We start from the raw sequence: 17,117 nt of genomic DNA on the forward strand, positions 1-17,117 counted from the left end.
AGAAGCACAAATGGTACCATTTCCTGCCATTTGACACAGTGAATCATAGGACCATGGGGTGTTCTCCTAAAATAAAAACACAGTCACTGCATTCCACTCACAGCCATTATCATCTTCTTAGTTATTCTACTCAATTGTCAGTGACACCGGAGGTAACCCCCCAGGCCCTGACAACCCACCCACAGGTCCGCATCACAGGTGTCCAGGTACTGAGGTGACATGTATGGGCTCCTATGTGACGGCCTCAGCAACTCGTGTCAAAACAGGAGACGGTATTTTCCCAAGTGTGTTCCCAGAAGGCTGGTGTCACCCAGGTCCCCACACAGAGACATTCATCCCCTCACCCCAGTGGCGTGTGAGCCCTTTCACGGGCTGAGAGGTAAGCCACAAACAACAGGTTAAAACGGGTTCACGCCAATGTCTGGTAGAGTCGCTGACTAAACGGGCCTCTGCTTCCCACAGGACCTCAAGGTGGAGAGAACGCTGGTCTGAGGCAACCACTTCAAGCTGGAGCAAAGCCAGCCCAGGAGGCACCTGGCTCCGTAGGTGTGCAGGGCCCTCGGTGACTCAACTCCCTGAGGCCCTCCTTCCAGAAGGTACGACGTCCTAAAGATGACCCCTGGGACAGCACCTCTGGCCAACGTGGTTGCTCACTTTCACAAAGCCTCCCCTCAACCACACCAAGGAGCCCCGTCCACCCAGACGTGAGATAGGAGGTGCCCTGCGGGGGTCCCTCCTCACCACCTGCCTTCCACGAAGCGCACGTGAAACCACGACTGCCGGTTTCAGCGCCCAGAGCTGCACATAACCTGCAGTGATGGGCTGCCGAGGCCACTGGCACGCGGGGGAGGCGGTGAGGAGCCTCCACCCCCACACCCTGACCTACACAAAGCTTCTCAGGACTCAGAGCTGTCAAACCTGAAGACAGAAACAGAAGCGCTGAGCCCCGCTTCATTTTAAGTGATGGATCACTCAAGCCAGCCAGAGATTCAGGAAGTAACTCACACTAAAGCCCCATCCATCTCGGGGCGGGAGGTGGGTGGGTAGGGGGGGTACATTCACAATACTGCATTGTTAAGAGTTAGTTGTAAACTAGTAGTAATTTGCATGGTTTTCCTCAACTGCGAACTAATAACTAGAGAGAGTTCTCAATCCAGAAGAGATTAAAATTAAAAAAAAAAACCTTCAGGCCTTATGGTTACAAGAAATACAATTTTCAGCTTCAAGTTCTATCTGTATTTCCGTTACTAAGACGTGTAACAACCTGGTTCACAGGATAAAATTTTGTGAAGAAAATGAAATGGGAATGAAAGTCCAAAAAAGCAAAAGGGACGATGTAAAATTTGACTGTCTAAAGCTTATTCATGGGATTTTTTTTAAGGATGACTGTATTTGGATTATAACGGAAACACTTAAGAAAGCAATGAATCAGTCTGTTTTTAAATATCAACATTAACGTGCCAGACAATATACCCTTTCCACTAATGGAGTTATGTCAACCTCAAACTGTACAAAATAATACTCTGGTTTTCAGAAACTATGCAACATCCACATGACACCAAGAAGGAGGCAGTGGTTATCCTGAGGAGCAAGTGTCACTGCACGTGAGCATCCTGCCGAGGCGCAGTCACAGCCCCAGGGACCAAGCCAGACACAACCTGGGGGGCTAATGGGAAGGGGGCTGAGAGGTGATTAAAAGGCCCAGCTTATTGGCATTAGATTAATCAAGGAACAGATCATCCTGGGTGGGCCTGCTCTGATCAGGAGAGATCTGTAAAAGAAGTTCAGGCTTTCCCCAGTCTTGGAGAGGCCAAACAGCTCCTGCCTGCGGAGTCCCTGCTGGAGATGAACCCCCTCCCCGTCCTCCTGCCCCACAGACTGCACGCACACGTGCCTGGCCACCCCCATGGCTGTGTCAGCCAATGCCATGTAGGGCGTAAGCCTGGGCCCGAGTGTATGCCTGGGGCACGCACGCTTGTTCAACCTTTCACCCAGACAGGGGCTCTCGGGGTGTCTGTGGGCTTTGGTTATTACACATAAAGTTGCCATGGACACTTGTGTGGAGGTTCTGTGTGAACCTAAGTTTCCACTTCTCTGGGCTAAGTGCCCAAGGATGTGCTTGCTGGGCCACATGGTGAGGACAGGTTAGCTTGGAGGAACACCCCCCCAACCGCTGCCCTGCAGCAGAGTGGTGGCCCCGTCCACCCGCCCACAGCGGCGGTGGGAGGCCCCGGGGCGCCACACTCGCTGGCGTCGGGAGGGTCCCTGGGGAGCTCTGCGGTCTCCTCGCCACGTTTCCCTGCTGGCTGACGCTGCTCAGTGGCTCTCCATGTGCTTACTCACCATCCACACCTCCTCTCTAGTGAGATGCCGGTTTCTGCTTTTTGCCCAACTGTCCAACTGGATTGGCTGGCTTTTCACTGTTGAGTTTCGAGAGGTCTTTACCCTGGACATTCCACTAATTTTTTATCAGATGCGTGGTTTAAAAATAGCTTCCCCTAATCGGTAGCCTGTCTTTTCAGCTCCCAACAGGTCCTTCATGGAACATAAACTTTTAATCTTGATCACATCTAATTTATCTTCTTTTTTTCATGGATGGTTCTTTTGGTATGAAGTCTCAAAAGTTCCCTGCCTAGCCCTAGGTCTCAAAGGTTTTCTCCTGTCTTTATCCCAAAATTCTGGAGCTTTACATTTTACCTTGAAAGCCGTAATCCACTCTGAATTAATTTTTTTTCAAGGTGAGGTTTCCACCAAGGTACATTTCTTTCATCTTTCCCGTGGACGCCAACTGCTCCAATACCATTTATTCAAAAAGCTGTCCTTCCTCCATCAAACTGCTTATGCAGCTTTGTCAAAATCTAGCTGGCATGTTTGTGTTGGTCTAACTCTGGGCTCTCAAGTCAGTTTCATTGATCAATTTATCTACCCCTGGGTTATTCTGGTTTTAAAGCTTTACGTGTTCAATTCATTCCCTCACAGTCTTAAACCATTACTACATCTTTACCTAGAACTGTATGTCTGCTTTTAAAGTTCCTGTTAAATGAAAACTTAACCAAGTGGGAAATGGCTAGACCCAGAGACCACCCTGATTGTTTTAATTCTAAGATTAGGCTAATTTGCAAGCTGGACATTCTCACCCAGTTTTAAGATTACGCTAGTTACTAGTTGAGTACTCTTGCCTAAGTATACTCTCATTCATCCCACAGCATGTGACGGAGGGCCGCCACCCTGCTGGAGAGTGACTGTGAGTGCAGGACCCCCACTGCTCTTCAGGGCATTCACAGGAGGGCTGCTCCCCATGGGTAGGAGTGGCCCAGAACCCCACTTGAAAGGAGGCCCCACCCTCACCCTTGATGGGCAGCAGGCACTGCAGTACCTTCCCTGCACAGAGAGGCAGACATCCAGTCCACGGCCACACAGTTACTCAGTGGTAAAGTCAGGTTCGAGTCCAAGTCCTTGAGCAGCAGAGCCAACCTTCCTGACCAAAGTCTGTGAGCCGGATCTGTACCCCACAACTCCCTGAACCTCAGATTCTTGTTTTTTTTTAACAACTTCTCTGGGTGATTCGGATGGGTGCGCAGGTTTCACACAACACCAAGCACAGCAGCCCTGGTCCTGCTGCGGCCGCCTGGGCCTCCCCCACAGCCTCTGTGCTGTGCGTCTGCTCTGTTCAGTGTCGTATCCCAGCGCTCAGAGGGACGCCCAGGATACCGGCAGTCCTGTGTGGTCGAAGAGCAGCCTCAGATCCCGGTGGTGTTCCCAGGCTCCTGCAGCTGGTCTGCACGGTGACAAGAACAGAGCAGGCGTCCAGAGACGCAAGGCCTGCGGCACAGGCCAGGATGCCGCCCTCACTCAGGGCAGCCTGCTTCCTGAGCTGGCGCCTCAGCAAGCGCGAGGCTGGCTGACGCTGGACGCTCGCCGAACGACGAGCATTAATACTAGTGACTTCTCGCCTCCCGGGTTACCCCTCATAGCAACCCTCCCTTATGATTTTTATTCCCCTTTACTGTTGAAGAAATTGATGTTTAAAAAGGGTAGAACCTGCCTGAGGTCTCACCACTCACAGGCAATGGAGCCTGGATTCAAAACCGAGAATCTCTCATGTCCTTTGCCACTTGCTGGTGGAGAAAAGAAATAATCCTATTTCAATGACTGCTACCACTCACCTTGCAATACTGGGGATTTTAATCACTTTGTTTTGATGGATTTGAAACCAAATGTCTTCAGCTTTCAGAGGTGTACTGGCAAGCATTTTCCAATTACACTTACAAAGTGGCCCCCAACTTTCCCTCAGTGTCAGGACACTGCTTTGCAAGCAGGTCAGAAGGTCCTGAGCTGCTGTCCTAAAACAACTCGTCAGTCCCACCAAGTGACCACTGTTTGAATGGATACTGGCCGCCATCAGTGGACAAGCAGCCATGGGCATGGCTGGGGTTGGCGGGCAGGGGTTAAACCCACCAGCGTTCCTTAGGCTCCTAGAACGGGGTTCCTGGGAAGATCAGGTCTATGTGAGCAGCACAGTCGCCCTTATTTCCAGTCTCCAGGGAGCAAGGAGAAAGTAGGCAGGCCCTGACCATGCGTTCTCCAAGCAAACACCCGGGAGAGGAGTTCAGCTGCTATCCACAGCAGATGCTCTAGGGTGGGGCTGAGTCCCAGGACAGGAGGCTGTGCTTGAGTGTCCACAACTGTGCCTCCACACAGGCCGAGGGCACTGCCGTCTGGGCAGAAGCTTCAAACCTCCCACAGACAAGCTAGGTAACTTCAGTGTCCAAAGGCCGAGTCCTCCAGAGAGTTCTCACCACATAGGCCTGGGGAGGCCAGGCTGCGGTGTCTACCTCAAACCCCATCCCCTACCTTCAGGACCGAAACCACACTCGGCACCAAGGGTCACCGGGACCTGCTGCCCTCGACCTGGGGTGAAAGCAACGCTCACACACTCAGCTGTGGGAATCATTCTGGCCTACACCTGAGTCACTGTGACTAACAAAACAGCCTGTCTGTGGCCCACCGCCTGCCTTAATTGGAGAAGGAAATGGCAACCCACTCCAGTACTCTTGCCTAGAGAAGACAAGAGGACAGAGGAGTCTGGTGGGCTGCTGGTCCATGCGGTCACACAGAGTCGGACACGACTGAAGCGACTTAGCATGCGTGCATGCCTTGGAGAAGGCAATGGCAACCCACTCCAGTACTCTTGCCTGGAGAATCTCAGGGACAGAGGAGCCTGGTGGGCTGCCATCTATGGAGGCATACAGTCGGACACAACTGAAGCGACTTAGCAGCAGCAGCCTGCTTTAATTCTTCATAAAAGGGCACCCTGACGGCCAGTAGAGAACACCTGTGTTGAAGACGAGAGTCTTCCTCCCCAGACACCAGTGCTGGTCTCCTTCCAGGATAAGCCTGCCTTCCCTCCTCCCCTAAGTGCCAGAGTGTGTGTGCATGCTGGTCTGCTGCTCTGAAACCTTGAAGGAGCGAATCCCTGACTTGTCTGATGCTCTCTGCTCTGATAAGATTTAAAACTGTGCTTTTCTTCTTCAGAGCAGTTCCTCAGAGTAATCTGAGAGGCTGTCTTCTGGGCTAGTCCTCAGTTTGGTTCAGATAAGATTTCCTCTCTTCCTATTATAGATTGTCGATTGATTATCGTGGTCAGCACCCGGGTGAGGCAGTCCAGTCAGGCATTATTTCCGCTCACACGACGATGCCCAACTTTGTCATCTGTGATGGGGGGAGTTACGGCAGAATACTGAAAAACATTTGGAACACTGTTTGCCTCCCTCTCATCTACATTACACTCTGCTGACACTGATCCTTTTACAACTCAAAATAATCACTCATCCAGTTCAATCCCTGATTGGGAACTAAGATCCTGCAACCCACGCAGTATGGCAAAAAAAAAAAAAAAAAACACTTCTATTTTTAGTTTTGAGTATGCAAAGAAACCTCTGATTCATTACAAATGTTTAAAAACTATAGGAACACATTAAAGCTTTATAAGAAATGCTTAAGCTTTTAAAAATAAAAACCTGGTATATGTCCATTACATCTCAAAAAACATAAGTAAACCGTTTATATATTAAAAAATAAAGAATAAAAGTTGATTGCTTTTAAAGGAAACACAAGCATTTTTCTAGTTAATCAGTATGTTCAGTTCAAAAAAACAAACCAGCACAAACCAGCTGGCTTTGAGTCGCTCTCGAGAAGTCTGGCTCCACAGGACCTCGCTGGGCACCAGGGACTACTCCCTGGGTTCCGCACTGCACAGGGGCACTCATGCTGGCCCCTCAGTGGGCACCCACCAGGACAGCACCCTAAATGGGCCTGCACCCCAGGCTCAGCTCAGTCCTAACTACTGCACATCCTTCAACTGGCTGTGTCTGGCATCAAGTCAAAGTCACTCGGTTGTGCCCAACTCTTTGCAACTCTCATGGACTATACAGTCCATCAGGCTCCTCTGTCCATGAGATTCTCCAGGCAAGAATATTGGATGGGCAGCCATTCCCTTCTCCAGGGGATCTTCCAGACCCAGGGATCAAATATGGGTCTTCTGTATTGCTGGCAGATTCTTTACCATCTGAGCCACAGAGGAAGCCCAACGTTTGGCTTCAAACAAGTGCAGAAAGGGTGTTTTACACTAGTCCACATAAACATCCTTGAACACACACTTGATCCCTCCAGGCCTCATAGCACAACGGAGGCCAATCTTGAAATGCTCACGGCAACCCATGAAGGACGGACAAGCTGTCACATACTGAGTCACGCAGCTCAGCAAAGGAAGCCTCAGGTCTGCCACTTCCAGTGCCAGCGCAACATGGCTTCAGTGTTAGAGCCTCACACTGCTATGCCTAGAATCACGATGAGTAAATCCCCAAGTGTGGTACACTCACAAGAAAGGAAAAACGCACCCACCTGAGAATTCAAGGCCACTTTCCTTCTCCCTAGCAGAACAGCACCGCTGGATGACACACCACCCAGGTAACCTCACAGGTGTGTTTCTTATAATTAAGCTTGAGCATCAAAGAAAAAGGTTTTCTTTGTCTTCTTTTCTCTTGAATTTATTTAAAGAATCTCATTCAGGTATAGAATCTGAAAAATCTGAATCTAAAAATGCCAACTGAGTTGGCAGCAGTCCACTGGCTTCTATGCTCTGGGGACCCAAGAGAATAAAAAAAAAACTTCTCAGAGCTGATAGCAAAGTCTAGTCTGGGCCCACTTTCATTAGAAGCAACCCACAGGCGAGTGGGCTGGGGCTGCTCTGGGCCCTACGTGCCTCTCGAGGAGGACAGGCCGGCTCAACTGCACTGGACGCCTCCTCACCCACCACCCAGAGTCCTGCTCCCAACTCCTCAGGGTGGTCCTCGCTTGTCCTGGAAGACGGTGAACTGCCCAGCCACACTCTCCACCACGCCGAGGGGCCTAAGGAAACGTCAGTTATTTTTTAAAATACACGATCTGGATATAAAATAATCCAGGATTTACATACTTCTTTTATTTTAAATATCTGAGGCCCAGAGTACTTGGAGAAGTACTTCATTACTCAGAACATTAAACAATTTTTAATTGTTTTTGGAGACTTCCTTCTCTGCGCTCTACCACCCACAATTAAGACATACGTTTCTCATTTACTCATGTGTTTATAAATTAGTCACTTTCTAATTTAAGTATATTCTTTTTCATTGATGTACTAGGATTAAACTCTTGTCCTTTACTTCTCCCCAAATTTTCTTGTTAACAGCTTTCAACTACTGGCAGTTTTTTTTTCTTTCCTTTTTAGAACTTACATGGAAGGAAGTGCCAGATTTAACATCTTCTTTTAAAAATCATTCATATGCAATCTATTTTAAACTATACCTAAGAAAACAGAGAAATGACCTTTTCTTCCGTTAATCTCACATTAATAGGTATAAGTAATGGTTTCATTAATGATATTAATAAACCTGCCAATAAGTATATTTAATAATATGATAATAGGAGGATATGATTCTTTAAAACTAGAAAAGCTGAGTTGTGTGAACTAGATTATACATCTGAGTCCACATGAGGAAACTTTACTCTTGTGCTGTTTGTGAATGCACACAGAGAACAGCTCACAGGCCTCTGCACGATCAAAGCTCCTCCCCGCAGAGCAAAGCATGGGAGGTTCTGCCCAGGAAGGCTGCTAGCGGGTCTCCTGGAACGCTGGGGAGAGAAGGGGCTCCCTGCAGCCTGGAAATGCCTCCCCTGAGTCCGGCGGGCATGGCCACGGTGGTCCTTCACTGGCCTGTGGGAGGGGCCAGGGCGGGCAGTCCTCCTTTCCAGGATGGGCAGCGTGGACGCCGAGCACAACTCAGCACAACTGTACGACATGCCCCGCCACCCCCGTGTCACCCATGGCAGATACCAGGGCAGCCCAAACCAGCAGCCTCGGGGTCCACACACAGCCGCAGTGGCACCTGCAACCCCGCAGACTCGTCCCCATCCCCTGCCCCACGGGACGGCACAGACCACAGACGGGGAGCCTGAACATCGTGTCCCGGCCGCCAGGGACAGCTTTCCCCACATGGTGACAAAGAGACAAGCCTCCAGGCTGTCCTCACTCAGGGCAGGAAGCTTGCCTTCACTCTCGCCTCAGCTCTCAGAGCAGCTGTCCTTGAGGGGGGCCTGAGAGACTCCCACAGGTCTAGGGGCAGAGACCGAAGGGCTGACAGCCTGTGAGGCACGAGAAGCCTCCCTAACACCACTTCTCACCCACTGCAAACGTCCCAGACGTTCAGAGTGAGAATCCGGCTTCTAACTCGCTGAGCCCAGACTCACAGCGTTCTACACTCACACACAAAATATTTCTGTATAATTTTAACATAATGTGAATTTTCCAGAAATTTTACTATCATTTGAGTCTAGAAAGAATTGTACGTTGTTTTACTTGTCACTTTAACAGGAACCACTCCTTCTGTAATATTCCACCACCAACTGGCATCCCAGTACCAGGGCGACAGCCTCCCGGTCATCAGCTCTGACGTGGGCCTATCCATGGCCTCCTGACATAGCCCCCAGCCTTTTATGTATTATGACATGTGTTATATTATTATACGCTATACACTACCATCCTTTAGTTTTTTTTAATTATGAGTTCTATTTTCTAGACATTACATCTTAGGGTAAGAGGTCATTACAAAAAATTTTTCTTTAAAAACGGCACTGGTCCTGGCAAGTCTGAGTCTCTCTGCAGAGAAAACACGCTCCACCAAGTGTCCACGGGAGAAAAGACACGGCTGACCGTCAGGACACGGTATAAACGCTGGGTGAAACAGCACAGACCACCTGGCCTTCCTCTGGGGACAGAGACCCCTGGGGCCTCCCCAACCCTGGCTGGAGAGCAGGTGTGGGGGCCATGCAGTGTCCCCAGCACACTGTGACACTTCTGAGAGTTACAAGGGCCCACACTGCAGGTGTCGTCCACAGCCACCCCAGGCAAACCAACAGGCAGACAATGGACGCTGGCCCGTCCATGAACGCCCTCCCCGATCCCACGTGCCCCCAAAAGCACTGCCCCTTCCCCAGGGGGCAGATGGGGGACCCGCAGACAAGGCAGAGCCTGGCTGGGGCCCCTACTCCTAAGCAGCGGCCCCCTGCCTCCTCCACACTCAGCAGGAGGCAGCAGTTGGCCCAGAGACCCTTGGTAAAGGTCCCAGCTCTCATCAAGCACAGACAGGTGTCACCACCACCTCCATGAGACTTCTCCACAGCCCCTCATGGGAAAGGACAGAAACGCCAGCAGGACGGACGGATGCAGCCACCCCGGCCCGGGCTTTCACTCGTCTCCACGGAACCTGATGGTGCCCGGGACCAAGCACAGGCACTCCGGTCAAAGGCAGGGACACCCCCACATTGGCCCACACGCTCCCGAATCTCTGATTCAAACAGTACCTGAACTACTGCACATCCCACTACAGTTAGGCTCTAAACAGAGAAGAAAACCAAGAGGCACAATAAAAACTACAGGCTTGAGTGGAAAATCTGATACTTGAGTGAAATTTATAAAAAGCTACCTCTGAAGAAAAAGAATCTCTCAAGACTAGCCAGATGGAAAAGAGAAGAAACACACATCCAGCTTCAAAGCTCCGGCAGGCCAGTTCCAAAGCAGAGATGCCCACCTCATGCCACGAAGAGGCTGTGAGGACAGCCCAGCTGCCCGGAAAAGGCCATGTCTCGTCCGGGCCTGACTACTGTCCCACCCTGCGTGCCGAGGGCGCAGCCTGGGGAGGGGGCTCTCACCATCGCACTTTGTTGCAGGTCTGGGTGGCGCCGAGGGGTGAGCCAGCCACCATGGGCACCTGGATGGGGCTGTGCTGCTTGTTGGTGACCAGGTCCAGCTTCTCTTCCAAGGATTTACACGTGGCCTCCAGAGCCTGCAGCTTGGCTTCAATGCTATCCAATCGCAAGCAGATTGTCTGATTAATGGAATACAGGAATGACTGCAAGAGAAAAACAGAAGAGCTTCAGGAAGGGCCTCTGGAAGTCCAAGCAGACAGTTCCAAGAATACCAAGCAGCTCTCTCCCACACTCGGCTGCATCTGTCCCCACAGGACGAGCCCGGCACTCCAGCTCTAGTTGTGAGCAGCAGCGTCTCAGGAAACAAGCTGGACCCTATCCACTCACAGCATGACTGACTCTGCTCTGAGCAGCTGCAACTCTCAGTTACACTAAGATCCACAGAACACAGAACCTAAGTGAGCTTTACGACGTTGACTTTATTAATCAGTAAACCTACACATAAAACTAGTCAAATGTTTCTATGAAAACAGATTACGCCCAACATCAAAAGAGCCCAGAAACCTGCCTGCTCCCAGGACACCCACCCAAGGTGAGGTGTGGTGCTGAGGCTCCCGCGTGTGGAAGCGGCACAGCTGCCACCTAGTGGCCGTTAGAAGAGCCGTCGCACCTCCCACCTCCGTTGCCCAAGTCCCCACCTGGGACCAAGGTCCAGCTCAAACACCCGGTGGGGAGCTGCCCCCTCCCCCAGCGGCCACTCCTGCCGTGGGTCAACAGGGGACACAGAGGGAGGTGGCTGCGCCCCTGCTGGCCTCACAGCTGACATGGGACAAGGCTGCCAGGCGGGAGCCAGCCCGTGATGGCTCAGTTCAGCAGAGAGGCAGTGTCCGAGGCTCCTCTGATGTAAGCATCGTGACAACCACTCACCGGTAGCTGAAGTCCCGAGGTCAAATCACTAATGACCCCACTATTTTTTATAATTTGAAGACATCAACCATGCGGCTCCCCAGTTCTCTAAACAGTAAAACTTCATCATCTTAATTCTGAATTAGAAATGATTCTGCCTGGAGTTTGGATGAACATCAGTTATTACATACCAGTAACACAACTTCACAAATCAATAAAACAAAGAAAGGCAGAGAATAGCACTTTTAAATAAGTCTCCTAGATACAAATGATATTAACCAAAAATCATCCAAATCTATCCCTTTTGCAGGGCTCTGGCAACCTGGTGAGCACACTTTTCCCAGGACATGTATGGCAGGTTCCAGCTGCGGCCCAAGGCCCTGCTCACAGGCCAGGGACACGGCAGGACCGCTTTCACTTGACCTTATCCACGTCTGACTGCTATGCTATTCACCACACAAGCCTCTTCTGTGATGAAACTCTAACTGCATTTTATTTTTAACTATATAATGTAGGGTTACTGAACCAGTGGTCCTCTATACACTTATCTGAAATAGAAATTTAACTGGATGTGTCTTTACCCACAAGGTTAAGTTCATGCTGCTGCTCCACGTTAACAAGATGAGCCAGACGTTTCTACACAGAAGGCCCAGGTAAACAGAGAATACAGCTGTACAGCACCGGGAACTTTACTCAGTACTCCATAATGAGCTGATGGAAAAAGAATCTAAAAGAAGCGGATGTATATGCACACTTTGCTGTACAGCAGAAACAAACACGATAGTGTATAAATCAACTAAAAGCTCCTTTGGTTTTCCTCTGCACTACAGTCCTAACTTCCCACAGGAGCTGATGTTCATCTCTGCGGCTCTGCAAACAGCAGACCCAACAAATAAAGCCAAGAAACAGCGATCGCCCACTGACTGAGCCAGTGGTATCCAAGGCCCCATCTAGCAAACCACAGAATTTAGGTGCCCTGAACAACAGGCACACAAGTGCTTCATCACTGGGGGAATGGTGTGTGTTCCCTCCGAGCGTGCGAGGTCCATGGGTCTGTGTAGAAGAGGCCACAATCCTGGTTAAATACTGTGAGTCTTCAAGGGGAAACATTCATGGCTGTACGCGCCTTGTGGGGGATTGAACAGTGACTCAGAGAAACAATATGTACACGTCCTCAGCCCCAGGACCTGTAAATGAGGCCTTCCTTGGAAACAGGATCTTGGCAGACGTAATCAAGGTAAGATGAGGTCATCCTATGTGAGGGTGGCCCTGTCCTTGTAAGAGACAGAAAAGAGACGGAGACATGGAGGAGATGACGTGAAGATGGAGGCAGAGACTGGAGGGACGCGGCCTCAAGCCCACAGATGCCTGGGGGCCCCCCAGGAGCTGGAAGAGGCAGGAGGGACCCTCCCTCGGAGCTTCTGAAGGGAGCTCAGCCCTGGGGAAACCCTGATTTCAGACTTCTGACTTCCAGAACTGTGAGAAAGTACATTGGTATTGATTTAAGCTCCTCCTCACCCCAAATTGTGATAATGTTACAGCAGCAACATGTCAGATATAAAAAACCATATATATTAATATTTTCACCTTTATAGAAGGGTCCTGGCAATTGATCTCCAGTCGCTGGCGTTTCAAAGCTGGTTCATCTTCGTCTGTCACTACATGATTCTCCAGTACAACTGAAAATCAGAGACAAAAGCACTTCAATACTAAAGGTTTAACAGCTGTTTCACGTTAAGACAGTAAACCATTCCAACACCTTAAACATAAAGGTGTCACCTAAGGTTAAATGAGAATTAGCACAAGCTGTTTCATATTTTATTATTTACAGATTTAACTTAAAATTATCAGTCAGGCAGAAAATAGGATCTCTCCTTAATCTCAAGAAAAACTGAGATATTGGATAAATTATCTCCCTAATGTGCCAATGAGTTGATACTAACACTGAGACTGCAGGCTTCTTACTCAAGGCTCTGTCCAGCCACCCTTTGCGACAGAAACCAATTGCTAATAACGATTTCTTCCCAACTTTAAAATAAGGTCTTGTCAGCCAGCCACCTATTCCAAAAGCAAAACCACTCTCAGAACACTACATCTTCTCAAGTGTTGGTCATCAAAGTAGTCTCAAATTTAACACATTAAGTTTCAGGGAAAGCCACCCCCACGAAGTGTGTCTGAAATGGAGGTCTCCCACCAGCACCTTCCAGGGGGGCTTCACGACTTCTCCACTGATAAGTCACTTGGCCCAGGATCAGGGCTGACACAATATGGTCCCAATCCTGATGTCTTTACATCTGTACTTGCCAGGTGATTTGTCTCAAAACTCTAAAGACACTGAACAGACCTGAGACACTAGCAGGAATCCTTCAGGAGTCCCAGGCGAGAGCACTGAGCTGCTCTCCAGAGGCGAAGTTACACCTAAAGCCCTACCTGACAGAGACCAGCCACAGGCCAGCGAGGCCAGAAGCAACCTGCTAGCCAGAGGGCTGGCGCCATATATTGCGCATTCACACCTCACACGCCTCCGTAAGATATGCAGGAACAAGCTCCCACTTAATTAAGTTAACGTGTTGTGGTAGCAACACAGGTTCTTAAACCTTCATTGAAGCCTGCTTACTCCCACTGGAAGCTGGTGATTAAAACAGGACTGGGAGGATGAAGAGGCTCTGGCAACCACTAATCCAATCCTTTTAATTTGCTGACATCAAGTCCAGAGAAGTCAAGTGACTTGACCAGGGACACAGCTGGTCTCCTCTCCCTTGGCAGCGTGAAGCACCTCAAGGTGACGAGCTGGGGGCAGCAAAGCACGTGAGGACAAGGAGACAAGCCTGCGGTGGCAACAGGGGCACACACTTGGTTACACTGTCTATGAGCCGTGGGGCCCCTAGTTCATCCTCTTCTTTGTCCTTGAGTTTTACAATTCTGCATGCACTTCTTTTAAAATTAAACAAAAAAACTCAATGTTCATTTTAAAGCCATCACGGTCACCTGGAATGGCAGACTCAACAAAGGTTGCCATCGAGTCTGTGTATGCAAACAGGCAAATAGACTGTGGCTATGGGGTGGGTACACACAAAGTCACAGGAACCTAACTGAGCATGTTGATTTCAACAGGAAATCAAGAAAAAATGGCATATGCCAAAAACTCAAAAGCAGTTCTCTTGCTAGAATTATGGGAAACTTCTATTTCTTCTAGTTGCTTGACTGTATTCTTAAATTTTACAAAGTTTACATTTTAGAGATGAAAAAAAAAAAAAAATCTCAATCTTAAACTCCCTCCAGATGTAAATGTGGGAGTACAGCACAGTGCCTGCTGGTGTGGGGGGGTCCCTGGGGTCAGAGACGGCGGGTCTCCTGTCCTCAGAGAGCCCTCCCTGCACACAGTAGGTACCCATTACACAGCCATGAGCTGTAGTTCGCAGCCATTTAAGGAAGCTACATGGAACAAAACCAGGATCAAAAATGACACCTCTAATCCTTCTCTGGACTGAAATCTACAGAGGGAGAAAAAAAAATTTTTTTTAAACGGAGGGAGAATTTACTTGGCAAGTAAACTGATAAAATTTTAGTAGTTTCTAAAAACACTTAAAATTTATATAATTGGACCATTTTTCTTTTATTATTGTATTGCAGTGTGAGTGCTTTCTAAAGAAATTGTCTACCCAACAAAATGTGAGCAACTGTTTTTAAAACTGTGATGCCTGGTGACAGCACTGCTGTGTTTTCAGTTCACTGGTATATGAGGAGTGGCACTAAATGAGGTCAAGGCTGCACGTTCTCTCTCCAAACAAACCGGTTCACTTTTTACAGAGAAATCTGGGGTTAACAGCTAACTTCAGACACCCTGACTTTGCTCAAGGATCTGCCAAGTTTTTGACTGTTTCAGTTACCAGGTGACAGTACTTCTTATAAACAATTCAGAAGCAAAATTAGGAAAAAAAACTGACTCAGTTCAGTCGCTCAGTCGTGTCTGACTCTTTGTGACCCCATGAATCGCAGCACGCCAGGCCTCCCTGTCCATCACCCAGAAAACTGACTAAAGAGGCGCATTTCTGAAGGGGTATGCCCATCTCTTCACGATTGCTTGTTCAAGCCTAAAATTCACGTGCTGCCCATTGTCCTTACATAACTAATTTCCCAACTAAGAGATCATGTAAGATAGACATCATCACACTTCGAGATTTCTGAAAATCCTCTTTTCTGTGGGGAAAAGAGTCAGCATTTCGATACTACTATTCCACAAAGAGGGCTTCCCAGGTGGCTCAGTGGTAAAGAATGTGCCTACCAATGCCAGAGACTCGGGTTTGAGCCCTAGGTCGGGAAGATCCCCTGGAGAAGGAAATGGCAACCCACTCCAGTATTCTTGCCTGGAAAACCCATAGACAGAGGAGCCTGACAGGCTATAATCCACGGACTAACAAAAAAGTTGGACGTGACTTAATGACTAAACAATTCCACGAAGAATAAACAGGCAACCAAAACAATTTTTGTGATTTAATTATGTATGCTTATGATTTTAAACTTAACAGACATATTAAACACATAAAACTTTATGGAAAAAAAGAACACTTACTAAGAAACCTTTTTACAAAATAAAAGTGCTGACAAAGTGTTTCATAAAGTGAAATCTAGAGTTCCCCTTATAAAGTGTCTAGTATCTAGTTAAGATTCCAACTAAGGAAGATTACCAGCACTGGCAAAAGTGCAGGAAAAAGTCATCTCTCAGAATAACCGGGTAGTGCTTCTGGAACGTCCGTCAACGTCTTATCAAAACTCTGAATAAACACAGCAGCTCTGCTTCTGGGAACTTACCCTACAAAAATATTAATATCTGCCACGATACACAGCAAGACCAGTACTGCAGGGTGTACACGGAAGAAAACCAGTGCAAACCACGTGAACGCCGTTCCCAGGGAAGAAGCAGAGGAAGGCAGGAGCCGCATGCACGGAACACCTCGAAGGTGTCCACACACGCAGCAGATGGTCTGCAGCTGAGAAAGAGGCACGGACAAGACCACAGGGGCTTGGGGGGCCAGGGCAGCCGGGGCTGGACGGCCGGGGCACAGGGGTGGGCTGGGGGTTGCTGAGGGACCAGGTGGACGGGCATGGGGCTGACTGGCCCACGTGCTCACGTGCTCTGAGCATGCCCTGATGTTTCTCTTGCTTTACTGAAGGGAAGGAAGGGAAACTTACAGAAGATCCTTTGGGTTTTTCCCCCAAACTGCCCCCAACTCTGTACCTGGGTGGCCAGGACTCAGCTCCTCAACGGCGATCTGCACCACGTCGGCCAGGTCCTGTTCTGACATCATCCAGGACGCGAGCAGAGTGGCCGGTGGATGAGCCGGAATCAGACTCGTGTAGGACGGTGTTCCTGCCACCTAGAAACAAGAGCAAGACGGCCGAGAGGGAGGTGAACAACCGTGATCTTGAAATGATGGAAACTGAGGCCATGTTCTGTGTCCACAGGTTCACCAGGAGCCTGTGGACATGTCCAGTATGAGGCTCTTCTTGCCTCAAACCATCAAAATGTCCCTTGTTACTAGACAAGCCCCCACCCTGCCAGTCCCTTCCCACACCCCCCGCAAGTCACCTTCCTAAGACACCTCAACGCGTCACCCCCCAGCCAGCTGTCCCCAGGCCCCCTTCCTGCCCACAGAACACGTCCTGTCCCTCACCTGCCCCTACCAGCTCTCAGCTCCACTACACACACCACACTCCCAAAATCAGGGCAATCATACCTCCAGATGCTACCCAGGCGGACCCTTCCAACACGGGTGTCCCCTTGCCGGCTTCCACTCCTCACACACCCTCCCCTCAGGCGGGTAGAGCGGAGGGCTGGCACCTGCGAGGACCAGCCGCGGCGCCAGCCCCCTGCCTGGGCCGAGGCCTGGCCCCCACCACTGTCACCCCTGAGACAGCATCATGTGTGCAATACAGTCCGTTTCTTTCTTCCTGCCCTGAAACTC

General features: G+C 49.5%; 1 protein-coding gene across 10 annotated transcripts in view; it reads right to left on the reverse strand.

The window, feature by feature from the left end:
* BANP (BTG3 associated nuclear protein) overlaps positions 1–16,856 on the reverse strand; it is a 51,663-nt gene extending 34,807 nt beyond the window's left edge. For 6 of the 10 annotated variants that reach the window (XM_010843969.1, XM_010843971.1, XM_010843970.1 and 3 more), the window contains exons 1-3: positions 16,391–16,856; positions 12,739–12,830; positions 10,249–10,448 (exon numbers count right to left, since the gene is read on the reverse strand). In XM_010843969.1, the coding sequence (XP_010842271.1) occupies positions 10,249–10,448; positions 12,739–12,830; positions 16,391–16,460 (362 nt within the window). In that variant the 5' untranslated portion in view covers positions 16,461–16,856. The remainder of the gene's footprint in view (positions 1–10,248; positions 10,449–12,738; positions 12,831–16,390) is intronic. The other 4 variants (XM_010843975.1, XM_010843974.1, XM_010843973.1 and 1 more) reach the window with 2 other exon arrangements.
* Between the last annotated feature and the right edge of the window lie 261 nt (positions 16,857–17,117).

Source organism: Bison bison, unplaced genomic scaffold (genome assembly GCF_000754665.1).
Source record: "Bison bison bison isolate TAMUID 2011002044 unplaced genomic scaffold, Bison_UMD1.0 scf7180017864192, whole genome shotgun sequence".
Classification (NCBI taxonomy): domain Eukaryota; kingdom Metazoa; phylum Chordata; class Mammalia; order Artiodactyla; family Bovidae; genus Bison; species Bison bison.